Raw genomic sequence first — 15,326 nt, forward strand, 5'->3', positions numbered from 1 at the left:
TAGCTGTTGCAAAAAATCAGGCAACTGATACAGGCATTCAAGCCAGAATAAAATCTCTGAAATACCATTCTATGACTTCTACCGTTTTCACAGATGTAATTTTTATCGTATTTTCTTCTTTCCCAACACCCCACTTATAGCACAGAACCTGCTGATCTGCAGACATCTGCTTTTTTTTTGCAGGGTATTACCACAAAACATGCAGCTCAGCTGTCACTATTCTTAGATAACAAAAGGAATAACACAATTGCTTTAAAACTACTAAAGGGAGGTAAAGAGCAGGAGCTGAGGGAGAACTGAACAGATACAGTCAACAACACCTGACACATACCAGAAGACTGAACCGCTAGAAAAAGATGGTAATAGGCACCAAAGCCAAGATTTTAATCATAGCACAATCTCACTAGCATCAAAAATAGGTTATTACTGAAAAATTGAAGCAGGATCCACTAGTAAATGTAACTTAGATAATACTTCTTAATGTGCGAAGGTCAGTTTTACAACCAGAATACAACAACAAGTTGAAAGCCAAGACTAATCAGACCCATTAGAGTAGTCACAGTGGTAGACATTCCTGAACCAAAATTTGATAACATTTGGCATTTCACATTATTGAATGAGTTTAAATACATTTTACAAGAACTCACCAATCCCATCACATAACGCATAACAGTCCCGCTACCACAAAAAACACAGTAAACAAATCACTAGATATCCCTCCATGGCTTTATATTCCTACACAGGCTTTATACCTGCTTTTAGATTTCACTGTAATTTTCCATGCCATCAGATCATTATTAGAATCATAGAACCCCCAAGGTTGGAAGAAACCTCCAAGATCACCCAGTCCAACTGTGTACCTACCACCAGTGTTGCCCACTAAGCCACGTCAGTACAACATCTCAGTGTTTCTTGAACACTTCCAGGGTCAGTGACTCCACCACCTCCCTGGGCAGCCTGTTCCAGTGCCTAACATTACATCACAGTTAATAGACAGTTACAATACATTATCATATCGAGTTCATTTTTAACTCACATGTGTTTAAAAATCAATCACAGAACCCTATCAAAAAGTGCAAAAACATTATTTTACCACAGCCTCCCTTCAGGTTTCAGATGAGACACTTGAAACCCTATTATAAGAGGACAGTATTTAACTTTTTCAGCACACCACCAGGTGAAAAACCACAAGCCATTACTGTGACAGCCCCCCACAGGGAAAGTCACATGAGTAATGGAAACTTCTACTCTTAAGCTTCTCAAAACATCATCCTGTTTGAGAAGTGTATTCCTGTCCAGTTAAATGAAGAAAGATGAACTCTTCCAGATAAGCAACACAACTTCCAACATATTTTTTTCAAGCATCTTTGGGTATAAGCCAGTAGTTTGCTTTACCACTCAGCACCACACAGATCCTTACCAAGAACTGTTGCTGTGAGGTCACCAGTGAGTGAGAGAACCGCCAGTGCCACCTGCCTCAACCTGCAAGACTAAAAACGACTCAAGAGGCCGGATGCAGCGCAACTAAGCGTTCTGACATCCAAATTAAATGCCTTGATTAGAATGGAAAGGTAACACTTAAGAAGTAAAATTCTGGTCTTACCCTTGTAATCCCTCACGCAAGCATCACAGCCTACCACTTTCTTGTCTGACATTGCCACTTTCAAAGGACTGAGCTAAGGAACAAGAGGTGTTCCTGGAGACATTTAATGTGAGGCTGGATCAGGCCCTGGGCTACCCAATCTAGCTGTGATGTCCCTGCTCATTGCAAGGGAGTTGAACTAGACAGCCTCTAAAGGTCCCTTCTAACCCTAAGGATTCTGTGATCTGCCACAGAGGGGGAAGCTGATGGCACACGTTGTCGCAGCTTCAGGAGCCGCCACTGCATTAAAAACATGACAGCTGTAGTAGCAGTAACAGAGTTTTTGAGATGTTTTTCTGTTCCCTGCTTGTTCAGCACTCATTGGTGAGGTGATGCAGCAGCTGAGAATACCAAAAGAGGCAGCAAGACTAAGCTGCAGTTCCAGAATGGCTTTTCAGGGAACAGCTTCACCCCTTCTGGGCCCAAGACTCAAGTGCTGGCTTTGAGAGGACCTCATTGCCAACACCAGCTGATGAGCCGTGGCTGCAGAAGCTCAGGTTAGCTCAGGACATTTCTCTGCAGATCCCAAGTGAACACACACCAGAGCTGCAGAAGAAACATGATGTGTAATGGCTTTTTCAACTGTCATCTGGAAACTTCCCCAAACGAGCTGCTTGAGGCAGCCACATCACTTCCATACAAACTAACTGCTGGGGGATCATGACGATGGCAATTGTTTACCAGACACCACGTGCTTCTGGGAGACTGGAGAAATCGTATCAGATCTGAAGAGTAAAGCCTGTCTTTGCTATCACCATGACTGAGCCCTGAACAGCAGCTGAGAGCAAACCAGAGCATGCTATGGAGGGAGGACAATGCAAGATACTGATACGTATAATACTGTCGGAGGAAGATGGAAGATGTCACAAGACAGCACACCAGCTGTGAGGACTGAACATTCCCAAGTGATCACTTTTTAGGTCAGCTGATCCACTGTAATTATCCCTCCAGTGCCTCATCCTTCGGAATAGAACACGAGAAGACCCTGCAGAAATACTGAAGTTACTGCTGCCAGCAAGGATGATATGACTGAATGAAATATCCTGGCTCACAAAAGCAACTCCTGCCCCTGGGCACACAGCTCAGGCACAAGAAGGGGATGCTCTGCGCAGATTGCCAAGTCACGGCGTACTCTGGTGGTTAATCATCATGATGTCTGAAAGTGAATGCAGGCATCAGAGTGCCACAGAAGGAATGGATTTGCACCAGAAGCTTACGAACTTAGTGCAGAACCTTAACATACATACACTATACATAGCAAGAAAACATCCACTATACATGGCAAGACCTGGCTTGGTCTTACGCTCCAAAAGACCAAAGGATTTCAGTCACAGAATCACAGAATGACCCGGGTTGGAAGGGACCTCAAGGATCATGTAGTTCCAACCCCCCTGCCTGGCAGGGCCACCAAACATACACCTTTACTAGATCAGGTTGCCCAGGGCCCCGTCCAACCTGGTCTTGAACACCTCCAAGGACGGGGCATCCACAACCTCCCTGGGCAGCCTGTTCCAGGGCCTAACCACTCTCCTAGTGAAGAACTTCCCCCTAACATCCAACCTAAATCTTCCCTCTTTTAACTTAAAACCATTTCAGTCCTACAGCAGAAACACATTTGGCAGGAAGAAAGTCACAAACTACAGCAGCTACAAAGAGGGAAAGAAAATCTTTGTTTTAAATGGAACATTTGAAAAGACAGAAAGTGAAACGGTGCTTATCTATCTGAGCAGTCTCTTCTTCCTCCCAGCCACAGAGCGTATTACCCTACTATTATTAATACACAACGCCGGAGACATCAGGTACAGCTACAGCGCTGTGCTGCACAGATCCCCAAGGTGGTCTGAAATGAGCGAGCTCTGTGGCAGAACTGTTACAGCCATATTTGCACAGCATGCAAAGACTGGCTAATTGAGCTCCTGTGGCTGCACAGTTCTCAGACTCAAGCTCATGTTTGCACCGTGTTGCACTCTAGCATGTTGTTGTACAAGCTAAATTGTTTTCCCAGATACCACTAGACTGCCTAAAACTCATGCACACAAGCCAATATTGAATAGATACTCCATTTTTCTTTTAGTCACATCACAGAGCATCAGCTTACGTACCTTAATCATTTTCCTAATGCCTGCACGCAGCACACTTCAGGTTATGCAAGCTGAAGAGCACATCGCTGTGCTTCTGCTTTGGGGATATTCAACCAACTGTGAGCACTGCACCACAAAGTTCACAGAGAGGTAAATGCCCAAGTTGTGTTAGAGGAAACCCTTACATGTAAGTTCAAAGAGCTCGCCTTCCTGCTGCTGCACTGAATACTCTGTGCACAGTAGGTAAAGTAGTCAAACGATTTTCAGGTGTAGAAAGTGGACATGCTTTAAACTTAGACTTTGGTTTTACCTTAAAACCAAAGATGAGCTCCAGCTGACTCTTCTACTATGCACACCCATGGACAACACTGAACACAGCAGAACTACAGCAAGGAGCAGCGAGCCTCACACCATTCCTGATACACTCATGCTGACCTCTGCTGAGCCACTGCAGTGTTTCAGTATCATTATTTATGGGACGTGAGCATCTGGCAAAATGTGACGGGTAGAATCATAGAATAGTTTGGATTGGAAGGGACCTTTAAGATCATCCAGTTCCAACCCCCTGGTATAGGCAGGGACACTTCCCTCTAAAGCAGGATGCTCAAAGCTCCATCCAGCCTGGCCTTGAATGCCACCAGGGAGGGGTCATCCACAACCTCTCTGGGCAACCAGTTCCAGCATCCCACCACCCTCAAAGTGAAGAATTTCTTTCTAATATCTAGTCTAAATCTACCTTCTTCCAGTTTAAAACCATAAAGATGAAGCCAGCCCAAGTCTAGCACCACAGCCCAGCTGTGAAGGCCATGTGTCATAACATGCTTCTGAAACACAGCACAAGGGTCCATTAGAAGTGAGCTCAGCTCCAGACAGGATGCTGTCCTGCTGAGCCATTCCTGTATGTCTGTGTAGGGCTTTCTATATGAGCTTTTTTGTTTCCCAGGGCTATACCAATCCTTCCGATACTCCAGATAATAGAAAGTTTCTGCTACTGTGTGCAAACAATCTTTGTCCTTTTAAACAGTGTTCTCCCTTTTCCCCTGATTTCCATCCCTTGCAGCTGTAACACCTACCAGGTGTGTTTATTTTTTACACCTCCACCAGCAAAATCACATGTCATGCACTAGTAGGTGTGCTATCAGATCCCAACACAGTCTTACCTGATACAGCCTGGTAGGCATTCAGCATATCACTCCTAGCAAAGTTCCTACTTGTTTGAACTGGCTTGCAGGCATCTGGGATTGAATCGCTTGTTTGCTGCTGGGTCTTGCTTTTATCCATGTCTCTTTCTGTTCATTTTTCAAGTACCTCTCTATCTGCACACACGATTTTAAAAAGCACTGAGCTGTGAGAAATACTCTACATAAGAACTAATTTAAACCACACTGCTCAAAGTCACCAGACAGCTCCATAGAAAACACATGGATAAGATGGAGGAGTTCGTTCCACAGGTCCAACTATTCAAGCATTATTTATGAGAAAGTCAAAGTTGATCAAAAGTGATCAAGCTCAGGTGTAATATCTGAGGCTGAATCTGTGATGAAGTACTTACAAGTTTGGAATGTTCTTTCAATGTTGACTGTACTCTTCACTGAACTACAGAGCCAGGCCATGAAAGGAACTTCTCTGCATGGCCACCTACCATAGCGCAGCATCTGCTGGCACCCATAGCACAGGGATCATCCATAAAGTTATCTCGGGGCAAATAACACAGAAACAGTTTGCACTTACTAGCAAGCTTGAAAAATATTGTTTGTTCAGCATAGCAGCTGTACATTAACACAAATAAAAGTTGGCTATCAACTCCAGAGCAGACTGAGTAACAAAAAGAGGCTCCGTCTGTGCCTAGATAGAGATGATATTTTTTAGGACCATTTTAACAGTTGACTCTCAATAATGCAATGACTGCCTTACCCTGAATGGAGAATAGCAAATATCAGGACAGCTACGGGATATAAGTATGACAATAGCAGGACAAGGGGAAATGGTTTTAAGTTAAAAGAGGGTAGATTTAGGTTGGATGTTAGGGGGAAGTTCTTCACTAGGAGAGTGGTTAGGCCCTGGAACAGGCTGCCCAGGGAGGTTGTGGATGCCCCGTCCTTGGAGGTGTTCAAGACCAGGTTGGACGGGGCCCTGGGCAACCTGATCTAGTAAATGTGTATGTTTGGTGGCCCTGCCAGGCAGGGGGGTTGGAACTACATGATCCTTGAGGTCCCTTCCAACCCGGGTCATTCTGTGATTCTGTGAAGCAATCTGAAAGCATCCTAATCATGTCTGAGTCTCCCTATAGTTTAAAAGAGTTTAGTGTCCAGCAAAACATGAACCTCAAAACACCACAAGATGGGATGCCAGAAGGGGAAAAGTGATGGAGTATCAGCTGAAAGGAGACAGGCTTTACAGGAAGCTGATCCTGAATTTGATCTTTGAACACTTTGCCTAAGGAGCCCATTCAGACTCACGTTACCGACACCCAGTGGAGCTCTGGGATCACTGGTTGTTCATTTTGACATGGCTAATGATGAGAGCTCTGCTGGAAGGCATGACAACAAGGCAATGGGACAGAATGCAGGAGCCACTGGCATTGCTGACATGTGAGAAGACATTAAAACCCTTCCTCTGAGACAGATAAAACCAACAGCTAGGCCAGTTTTTAAATGACCTACGATACGCATTCAAGGCCAGGCTGGATGTGCAGCCTGGTCTGCTGGTTGGTGACCCTGCACATAGCAGGGGCGCTGAAACTAGATGAGCATTGTGGTCCTTTTCAACCCAGGCCATTCTGTGAATCTATGATATATGATTGGGAAGAAATAAATAAATAAAAATTTCCCACACTGTACCATTAAACGGCTCAAACTGAACACAACAGGTGTTATAAAGGCACCCAGAGGTGACATCCTGGCCTATGGGAGCCCTCGGCCTGACCTGCCACGCTCATTTATGCTGCATTCTGACTGGTGTCTGGTTGTCTTATCTGGGCTGAGTTAGTTAGGATCGCACTTTGTACCAGTTTAGTGGAGGAAAGCACAAGGAGGTTGAACTCTGTACACTGTACCAGCACAGCAGCATCTCCTCCGGGCCCCTCTCCCAGCACGGATGTTCCCGATGCCCACAGTCCTCAACACACCCTACGGACAGACCCCTTTGAGAAGCCTCAAAGCTCTGACCGCTTCTTCCCACTCACTCTGCCAAACCAGGCACCTTCTCACGCCACGTTCATTCTCACAGCTTTACACATCGTCTGGCACCTCTAAAGGGCAGTTCTACGGCACGGAAACAACCGCTCACCGGGAGCCGTGACTTCAGCACGGCGTTAACAGCATTACCAGCCCTCCCCCATCCCCCGGTCAGTCACACAGGCAGGACCCGCTCAACGCGGAGGTCACGGTGGCAGCGCGGCCCCATCCCGTCCCCCGACATAGTCACACCCCTCGTCGTCGCCGCCGCCCGCCCCCGGTCCCTTCCGCTACTCACAGAGCCCGTTGGAGCCGGTGCTGGTGAACATGGCGGCGGCCCGGCGGAACACAGCCCGCGGCCGGAGCCGCTAGCGGAACCCCCGGAGGCCGGGAGAACCCCGCGGTGGGCCCGGGGACGAGCGGGTAAGGCGGCCGCGACGGGACAAACGCCGCCGCCAGCGAGCGGGCAGCGCACCCTACCGGGCTCCGGGGGAGGGACAGCGGGAGGAGGGGGCGAGAAGCCGGGAGGGGGCGCACTGGAGAGCCCCATTTATCATAGTATCATAGTCTCATAGTATCATAGTCTCATAGTCTGGTGCGGGTTGGAAGGGACCTTAGAGATCATCGAGTCCAACCCCCGGGATTCGAGCCTCTGTGTAGCAGAGCGGCACTTGTACCACTTGCGCCACAGGGGGGATTCGAACCCAGGGCCCTGGTGTTGCAAAGCGGCGTTCCTACCACTTGCGCCACATTGGACCATGAGCCTCAAGTTTGATGTTTTCCCTTGATTTATGTTGTTCAGCACTGGTAATGGATGGAGATTGGAGTCATTAATCATCCAAGAGTCTTAAATGCATATTCTGCTGAATAAGGTTGAGTTTGGGCAGACAATGAAGTTCTCTTTTGAAAGCAGCTCTGTGGACTTGCTGTCACAAACAGATACTGAATGAGTATCGTACAGCATCATACCATAACACACTCTTGCAGATTTATCAATACAGCTGGGATACTGGGAGAATTAGGGGGCTGGAGCACCTCCCCTATAAGAACAGGCTGAGGGAGTTGGGTTTGTTCAGCCTAGAGAAGAGAAGGTTGCGGGGTGACCTCATTGCAGCCTTTCAGTACCTGAAGGGAACTTACTCCCAGGAGGGGAGTAAACTCTTCGAAAGGGCTGATAATAGCAGGACTAGGGGAAATGGTTTTAAGTTAAAAGAGGGAAGATTTAGGTTGGATGTTAGGGGGAAGTTCTTCACTAGGAGAGTGGTTAGGCCCTGGAACAGGCTGCCCAGGGAGGTTGTGGATACCCCGTCCTTGGAGGTGTTCAAGACCAGGTTGGACGGGGCCCTGGGCAACCTGATCTAGTAAATGTGTATGTTTGGTGGCCCTGCCAGGCAGGGGGTTGGAACTACATGATCCTTGAGGTCCCTTCCAACCCAGGTCATTCTGTGATTCTGTGATTCTGTGATTATGTACTCAGTACCTTATGAGGAGACCTCATTGCTCTCTATAACTTCCTGAAGGGAGGTTGTAATGAGCTGGGGGTTGGCCTCTCGTGTAATCGGTGATAGAACTAGAGGGAATGGTTTCAAGCTGTGCCAGGGGAGATTCAGGCTGGACATTAGGAAGTATTACTTCTCGGAAAGGGTAGTCAGGCATTGGAATGCACTGCCCAGGGAGTTGGTGGAGTCACCAACCATGGGAGCGTTCAAGAAATGTTTGGATGTTGTGTTGATGAATATGATTTAGCTGGGAAGTATTGGTGATGGTTGGACTAGATGATCTTCTAGGTCTTTTCCAACCTTGATAATTCTGTGATTCTGTGAATTATGTAAATGATTTGCATTAGTTAAATATGAAGTGTTGTCCACTTTGGAGTTAAATGAAATTGTCAGTCCTCGTGCTCGCCTTGGAACATATCCCAGAATAGGAAAGCTAGCACTTATCTGCTAATCTACTCAGAACAAGCTTAGAAGGCTTTGACACTGCTCAAATGTCAGCTTAAATATCTGCATTTGTTTTTTACATCTAGTTAGCGAGGTCAGTTTGGTATGTTCAAAATAAACTTCTTTAGATACACTGCTCAAAATCAAATCAAATCCCAGGAGACCAGGAATTATATTTCTCTCATCAAATATGATTGGATTTATTTCTTCTTTGAACCCATGGTGTTTTTAAACCAACTCTTAATTACTAATTAATCTCCAAGAGTCAGGTGCTCCCCTGCCATGAAGAATGAAGGGTAGCGGCAGAGCAGAACAGGATGGAAATGCAACACCTCACACAGGAATCTGCTGTCTTAACTCAGTGCTATCAGAGTTCGGCAGGTTCATGGGCGATGGTCCCTCATGTCTGAGGTTTCTGTGGCTTTCATAGTACAGCATATGCAGCTATTACAGCTACTGGAAATATTATGCCTGGAAATAGGTTAATGTTAAACTGAATGATTTCAATAACTTCTTCAATAACTAACAGTTCCCAACCCTTGTCTTCAGCTGCAGAAGAATGTAAAGAAGAAAGCTGTACACCATACATACTCTGTGGAGGAGATGTGAGAGGAGGAGGATGGGAAGAAGGTAGAGAGATACAGTGAGCTGAAAACAGCCTAATTGATCCTGTGCCCTTCTGAGACTGCAGAATTTCTCTCAGTCCCTTGGAAGTGAATGAATATTGTTTTTTTCCCCTCTGATAGTGACATCATACTATTATGAACAACTTAAAGAATGCTCAGATGTTTTCTACCTGTTAAGGATTTAGGCACTTGAATGAGTCGTTCTGCAAATACAGGAATGAACTTGAGCTCCACATGGATGTGTAATAATAGTAATATGTGGATAACTATTCTTTCGATAACTCAAACATAATTCAAACATCACCTTCCTGTTTTCCACCTAGGACCCCAGAATGGGATGCAGTCACAGTACAAAGTGCTTAAGGGATTTGGCTTACTCGGAGCAGAGCCAAGTCACCAGCTGGTGGTCACCGGCAGTCACAACCTCCCACTCCTTGCATTGCTCACTTCCATCCCCAGCTGCTTTCCAACAATTACCCCTATTTTATCCCAGCAAATCACCAGAAATGTGTTGCATCTGCTTCCTCGTAGGTTTATGCTGTGCCCTTCCAAATGCAGACAAGAGAACAGCAATGGCAGTACATCCTGCAGGATGTGCACACAGGAGGCACAAAAATGAATAAGTGAATAAATAAAAGTTGAGAAAAAGTGCCTACCTGGAGATGTAGAGGCAACTTTGATTTCTTCCTCACATTTTATCTCTGTGGACTGAATGTACCTACTGATAGTTTTAGGCTGACTCTTAATCATCACTTCTGTTTTAACAGTTGCCCATCAACTCCTAAGCACTGAACATAAGTGAAGCCAGGTGTTGGCATCTCTGCATTCCCGTACCTACTCAGGGGCAGCACCAAGCATTTGATCGGCAGCTTTGTCTTTGAACATCAGTAAAACACTCCCTCAGGTTTGTCCTCCTTACATTCTCTGTCACAGGAGCCAGGTTATTTATTTCAAAGAAGGCCGGGATCCTGTGAAAAACAAGAGCATATGGTAGGTAGCATAACCCAGAACTAGATCCTAATGCAAACATATTAAAAGGGAATTAGGCAAATTGATTCTGATATTTCTTAATTGATGACACTGATCTCAGCTTTTATGTTTAATGTTCTATGTTAGTGTTTTATTTGACTTAGGCAAGACTTCATGCTTGTATTACAAATACACACTTCCAACTGTCTTTGGCTGAGCAGCTCACTGGATTTTAGCTCACTCAACTGAAGGACATTAATTTGCTACAAGGAAAATCTTCACTAGGAGAGTAGTTAGTCCCTGGAACAGGCTGCCCAGGGAGGTTGTGGATGCCCCATCCTTGGAGGTGTTCAAGATCAGGTTGGACAGGGCCCTGGGCAACCTGATCTAGTAAAGGTGTATGTTTGGTGGCCCTGATAGGCAGGGGGGTTGGAACTACATGATCCTTGAGGTCCCTTCCAACCCGGGTCATTCTGTGTGAAATCAGGACAGATCAGTAAGCATCAGGGAAATGATTAGATTTAAGCATAGTGCACATGATACTTAATGAAGGAATCCATTAGAAGGGCAAAATATTATGTGTAGCACTGTATAGCATACATGGTAAGTATAGCAACACACTTTGCATATCTATACCCCATGATGCACACTAGAGTTCATGCATAAGCCATCTTTTTCAGATTGAATTTATGCCAAGTAGTACCTTTGTGATCTGGAGTATGTTGCTTAATTACCCAAAACACCTAACAGGGATTGCAAAAGATTTAAGCCTTTAAAATGCAGAAGACAACTTACATTCCTGCATGTCGGTGTGGCTGTGTTGAAACTGACTGTTAGTAAAAAGTAGATTTAAAAAAGCCAAAGCCACTTAGAGGAGTGTTTGTTAAGGATTTTTTTCCCTCCCTGATACCTATCCATATTTCCCAGACATCCTCCTCCTCTCACTCCACATCGTAGTGCAATCTGTGTTTCACCACATGGTGTAAAGGTTATTAATCTCCCATGTTTACACTCAGAGGCAAATCTGTGTTTAAGAGAACACGTGGCCACCCACATCATGATTTTATCAGGCCGGTAGCTTCCAAAGAAATGATAAAGCCTTCGGAAGTTCTTCTCCCCAGTAGCATTGCTTTGTATGCATTTACTTCTATTTGCACATGAAGGAATCATACATCTTTTCCCCCTCGGCTATAATTACCCATTCCAAAGATACTTGCATTCATTCATGTGATTTCATTGGAATACAATGATCCCTCAGAAGAACTTGCACAAAGTTAATGAATGTTCACCCCAGAAATGTACTTGCATGATATTTGCAATAGAAGTCAGTGTGCCTTCAGGATAGAGGCATTCCGGGAGGTTTTTTTTTCATTTATTTATTTAATTTCTCTTAAAATGTTAACAGTGGCCAAATTGGATGCAAAAGAAACCTGTTTCACACAAAGCATCATATTTTGCCCAGCTAGAGCCTTTAAATTGCGACCAGGAAAAAAAAAAACAAAAAAAACCAAATCAAAACACAAAAACACAAAACCTAAACAACAGTTAATTGATAAATCACATCTAAATTCAGCAGAGCTGTTATAAACATGATTACAGTTCTTCTTGCTGATACATTACACATGTCCCTGCATGGACTATTTTCTGTTTCCTGCTCTGGTAGCTAGTGAGATGTCTTATACTGGGGATTAGATCTCGTCTTAACCTGAAATATAGAAGTAATTAAATTGCGAAATATAGTCTGAAGTGGTGGTGCCATCACAGAGAGCTCTGCTGCTGGGGAGGCAGCTGCAGCAGGCATCACCTCTGGGCAAAGCAGGCCTTCCTGGTGCAGGGGCCTTCCTAGGCCTGCCCTCAGCATGTTTCCCTTTTGGACTTTTTCTCTTCTCCCTGAGACCTCTCCCCACACCACGAGGGGGAGATGATACTATTTTCTTCTTATTATCCACAAAAATAAATAAAAGGAAGGAGATTTTACAGTAAGCCACAGTGAAAGAATTTACCGGGATGTTAAACCGGAGAAACAAGTGCTGAATTTCAAGCTGTCATGATTTTGGAAGCAAAAACCTGCAATGTCTGGGCAGTGGAGTCTTGCAGACATGTTGATGTCCTGTCTGCAGTCCACAGAGCACTGGTTTCACACCTCATCTCTTGGGAAGATGCTCGCTTGTCAGGGAGTGTTCCAGCACAAACACGAGCATTAGACAAGATGCTTTGATTCATTTTGTATCTGAGAGTATCTTGAGAAGAAGGTGTTTTCAGCCGCTTACCTATGGCTTTGATCCCCAGATTCAGTGCAGTTCTGTCCTTCTACAACAGCACAGTTGGGGTCTCAATAGGTAACAATTTCAACACGTTATCCAGTCAGTGTGAGTGAGAACCCATGTTTTTATATGCACAGGAAAAGCAGCTCAGGGGCTGAATTCTGTATCAGGGATCTTGCTGGCAATGTGTGGGTAAAAATTAATCATTTGCCTCCTAGGCTGTACTTGGATGTCATACAAAGCCCAGAAAATACATGTTTCCTTCCAGGTAAACTATTTTGCCTGTGGGTCACAGCATCAAAAGATAAAAAGTATGTCTAGGTAAAGAACCCCTTTGGAGCAAATGCCACGGGAATTTGGGGATTAATACTCAAGTACTTGCACTTAAGATCAGTAAATAGCCCTATAAATTAAAAGGAATATAAATGAATAAATAAATAAATAAGAAGTAAAAAAGAGCGAGTTTGCCCTAACCATTTGGTAACATGGAATATCCCAAATTGGAAGGGACCCACAAGGACCGTAAAGTCCAACTCCTTGACTGAAGCTGAGTGGGGGACACATCAGGGCAGCCTGAAGCAGCCATAGCTGTGTGTCACTGGGGAACAACATGGCGGCGCACCCTGAGGAGGCCATGGCTGTGTGTCACGGCTTTCTTGATTCAAAAGAGTCCCATTGATTTCTGTGGAGTCTGGTGCACTCTGAACTTTAAAACTGCAACTAGTGCAAGGCTAAACTGAGGCAGATGGAAAGTGCTCATTATAGTTGGGATGATTCACGGCACAGATGGGCTCTGCAGCATTTTTGGTTTGTTTTGAAACAGGAATGTGGGGGGGGGATACGTAGTTAACATGAAGTGGGAGGCTGTGTTTGCTCTGCGTGTATGGTAATAGCATGAAAGAAGATATTAACTGGGGGAAAAAAAAGAGAGAGAGAAGGGAGTGGTGATAGAAGGCTGGGTGGAATGTGAGGAATTAGCATGGGGTGGAGCAAGAGATGAGGGGAAAAACAGAGCACAGTTGGAGTTACACAACTTGTCAGGCCTTGAATGTGTTACTGGCAGAAGAAGAACCCATAAAAAGCTCAGAGGATGAGACACGGCAAGAGTGGTTGGCAAAAATGATAACACCAGTGGGATCTAGGCCAGCTGGTGTGCACACAGTGGAACAGTAACTAAAAAACAGAGGAAATGGGATAAAGAAAAATAGCAAAAGAATAGTCGGTGAATGATCCTCAAGAATTCCTGCTGCCTTGTATGTTGTGTCCACGGTCTTTTCCTGTAAGTTCATGCAACTAAATGATCTGTGCTACCAGGCGAGGCTGTCCTGTATCATCAGTACCCTTGTGGAAAGGTACAATAATGAACCTCTGCAAAATCTTAATTGTACAGGACCTTCTGAGTTTGTGTGCACATGTGTGGGCAACACATGCCCTAATGGGCAGAGAAGTAGATTTTCTTGGAGAATGCTTGTCAATTAATACCGTGTACGTGCACATCCATAGCCATAACTGACCCAATCTGCCTTTGATGACTCAGCCTGTGGGCGAAACCAAGGAGGTGTTTGGAAGTGAGCTGAAGAGGTTGCTGTACAAAAAATTTTTAAAAAAAATAATAATTGACTATTACTGGTGCTTCTGTGGTAGAAAGTGCTTAATGGAAATCTGGGCTGATGATTATATGGCTAAACAGAAGTCATATAGTAAACAGAAGTAATGATATATGCAAAAAAAGCCAAATCAGCAGCTTCAGCCCAATAGAATGAACCCCTACCTGTTAGAAGCAGAACATGGGAGCAGATCTAACTGTGCTGTCGGAGCTAATCCTAATATAATTCAAAATTGAATTACATACACTTTGAACTGAAAGTTGATAAGTCACCAGAACGGCGATTACTATAAGCAATCTTAAGGAAGTATCAAAGTTCTTTGCAAATATAAGGCCGATGCTTTCTAAATACTCAGACTATGCAACCTGACTTCTCCCTCCTCTGAAAGACACTCAAGGAAGAAAATCAATCAGAGGATCATTGGATTCAAATGAAATCACGTAACCACCTCTGGCATGAATGCAGGGTGAGGCCTGAGAAACACCTCACCACGGTGGGAAATTATAAAGGGAGTGTCTTTCATCACGTACTGTATTTCTTCATTTTGTCTGGCTGATACAGCCACAACCGAGATGATCTTCTCAGACACAGGCATAATTAATAAGGCATTGGCCTGGATTCAAGAGAAGAGTGTTTTAGACCTTTAAGAGCGGAACCGAGATGCGAACAGAAATTCGATTACTCACCGCTGAATGAAGACCTTCAGGAATTTAATCAGAGTGTGGGAAAAATCAGAAAGCTTTTCACAGTGGGCAGAGATAAAGGTGCAAGTGAGGTGCTCTTTTTATGTGCTGTCAAATCCTACAGGAAAGTCAGTAAGTGTGAGAAACCAACTGACGGTATTATGAAAACTCAGGTACTGATATGGCCTTGATGAGAAAGCAGTAATTATGATCCCGCTATCAGCATCCTGTCTGACTTTCCCAAGGACCCTTGCAATTAAGGGCATTTGAATATGTTTACAAATAATGATTTTATCAAGCAGAACAAATGTAAGTACGTTTGGATGGGATTCTAG

At 44.6% G+C, this 15,326-nt stretch overlaps 1 protein-coding gene and 1 long non-coding RNA gene across 3 annotated transcripts in view; one reads left to right on the forward strand and one right to left on the reverse strand.

The window, feature by feature from the left end:
- UBAC2 (UBA domain containing 2) overlaps positions 1 to 7,320 on the reverse strand; it is an 88,009-nt gene extending 80,689 nt beyond the window's left edge. The window contains exon 1 of one of the 2 annotated variants that reach the window (XM_015851526.2): positions 5,276 to 5,370. In XM_015851526.2, the coding sequence (XP_015707012.1) occupies positions 5,276 to 5,336 (61 nt within the window). In that variant the 5' untranslated portion in view covers positions 5,337 to 5,370. Of the gene's footprint in view, positions 1 to 5,275; positions 5,371 to 7,197 lie in introns of those variants that run through there. The other variant, XM_015851527.2, reaches the window with a different exon arrangement.
- On the forward strand, positions 7,208 to 11,935 carry LOC107307990. Its single transcript, XR_001552588.2, has 2 exons — positions 7,208 to 7,322; positions 9,392 to 11,935. It is a non-coding gene; the product is annotated as an uncharacterized LOC107307990 (long non-coding RNA).
- Positions 11,936 to 15,326: the final 3,391 nt, after the last annotated feature.

This window comes from Coturnix japonica, chromosome 1 (assembly GCF_001577835.2).
Source record: "Coturnix japonica isolate 7356 chromosome 1, Coturnix japonica 2.1, whole genome shotgun sequence".
NCBI lineage: Eukaryota > Metazoa > Chordata > Aves > Galliformes > Phasianidae > Coturnix > Coturnix japonica.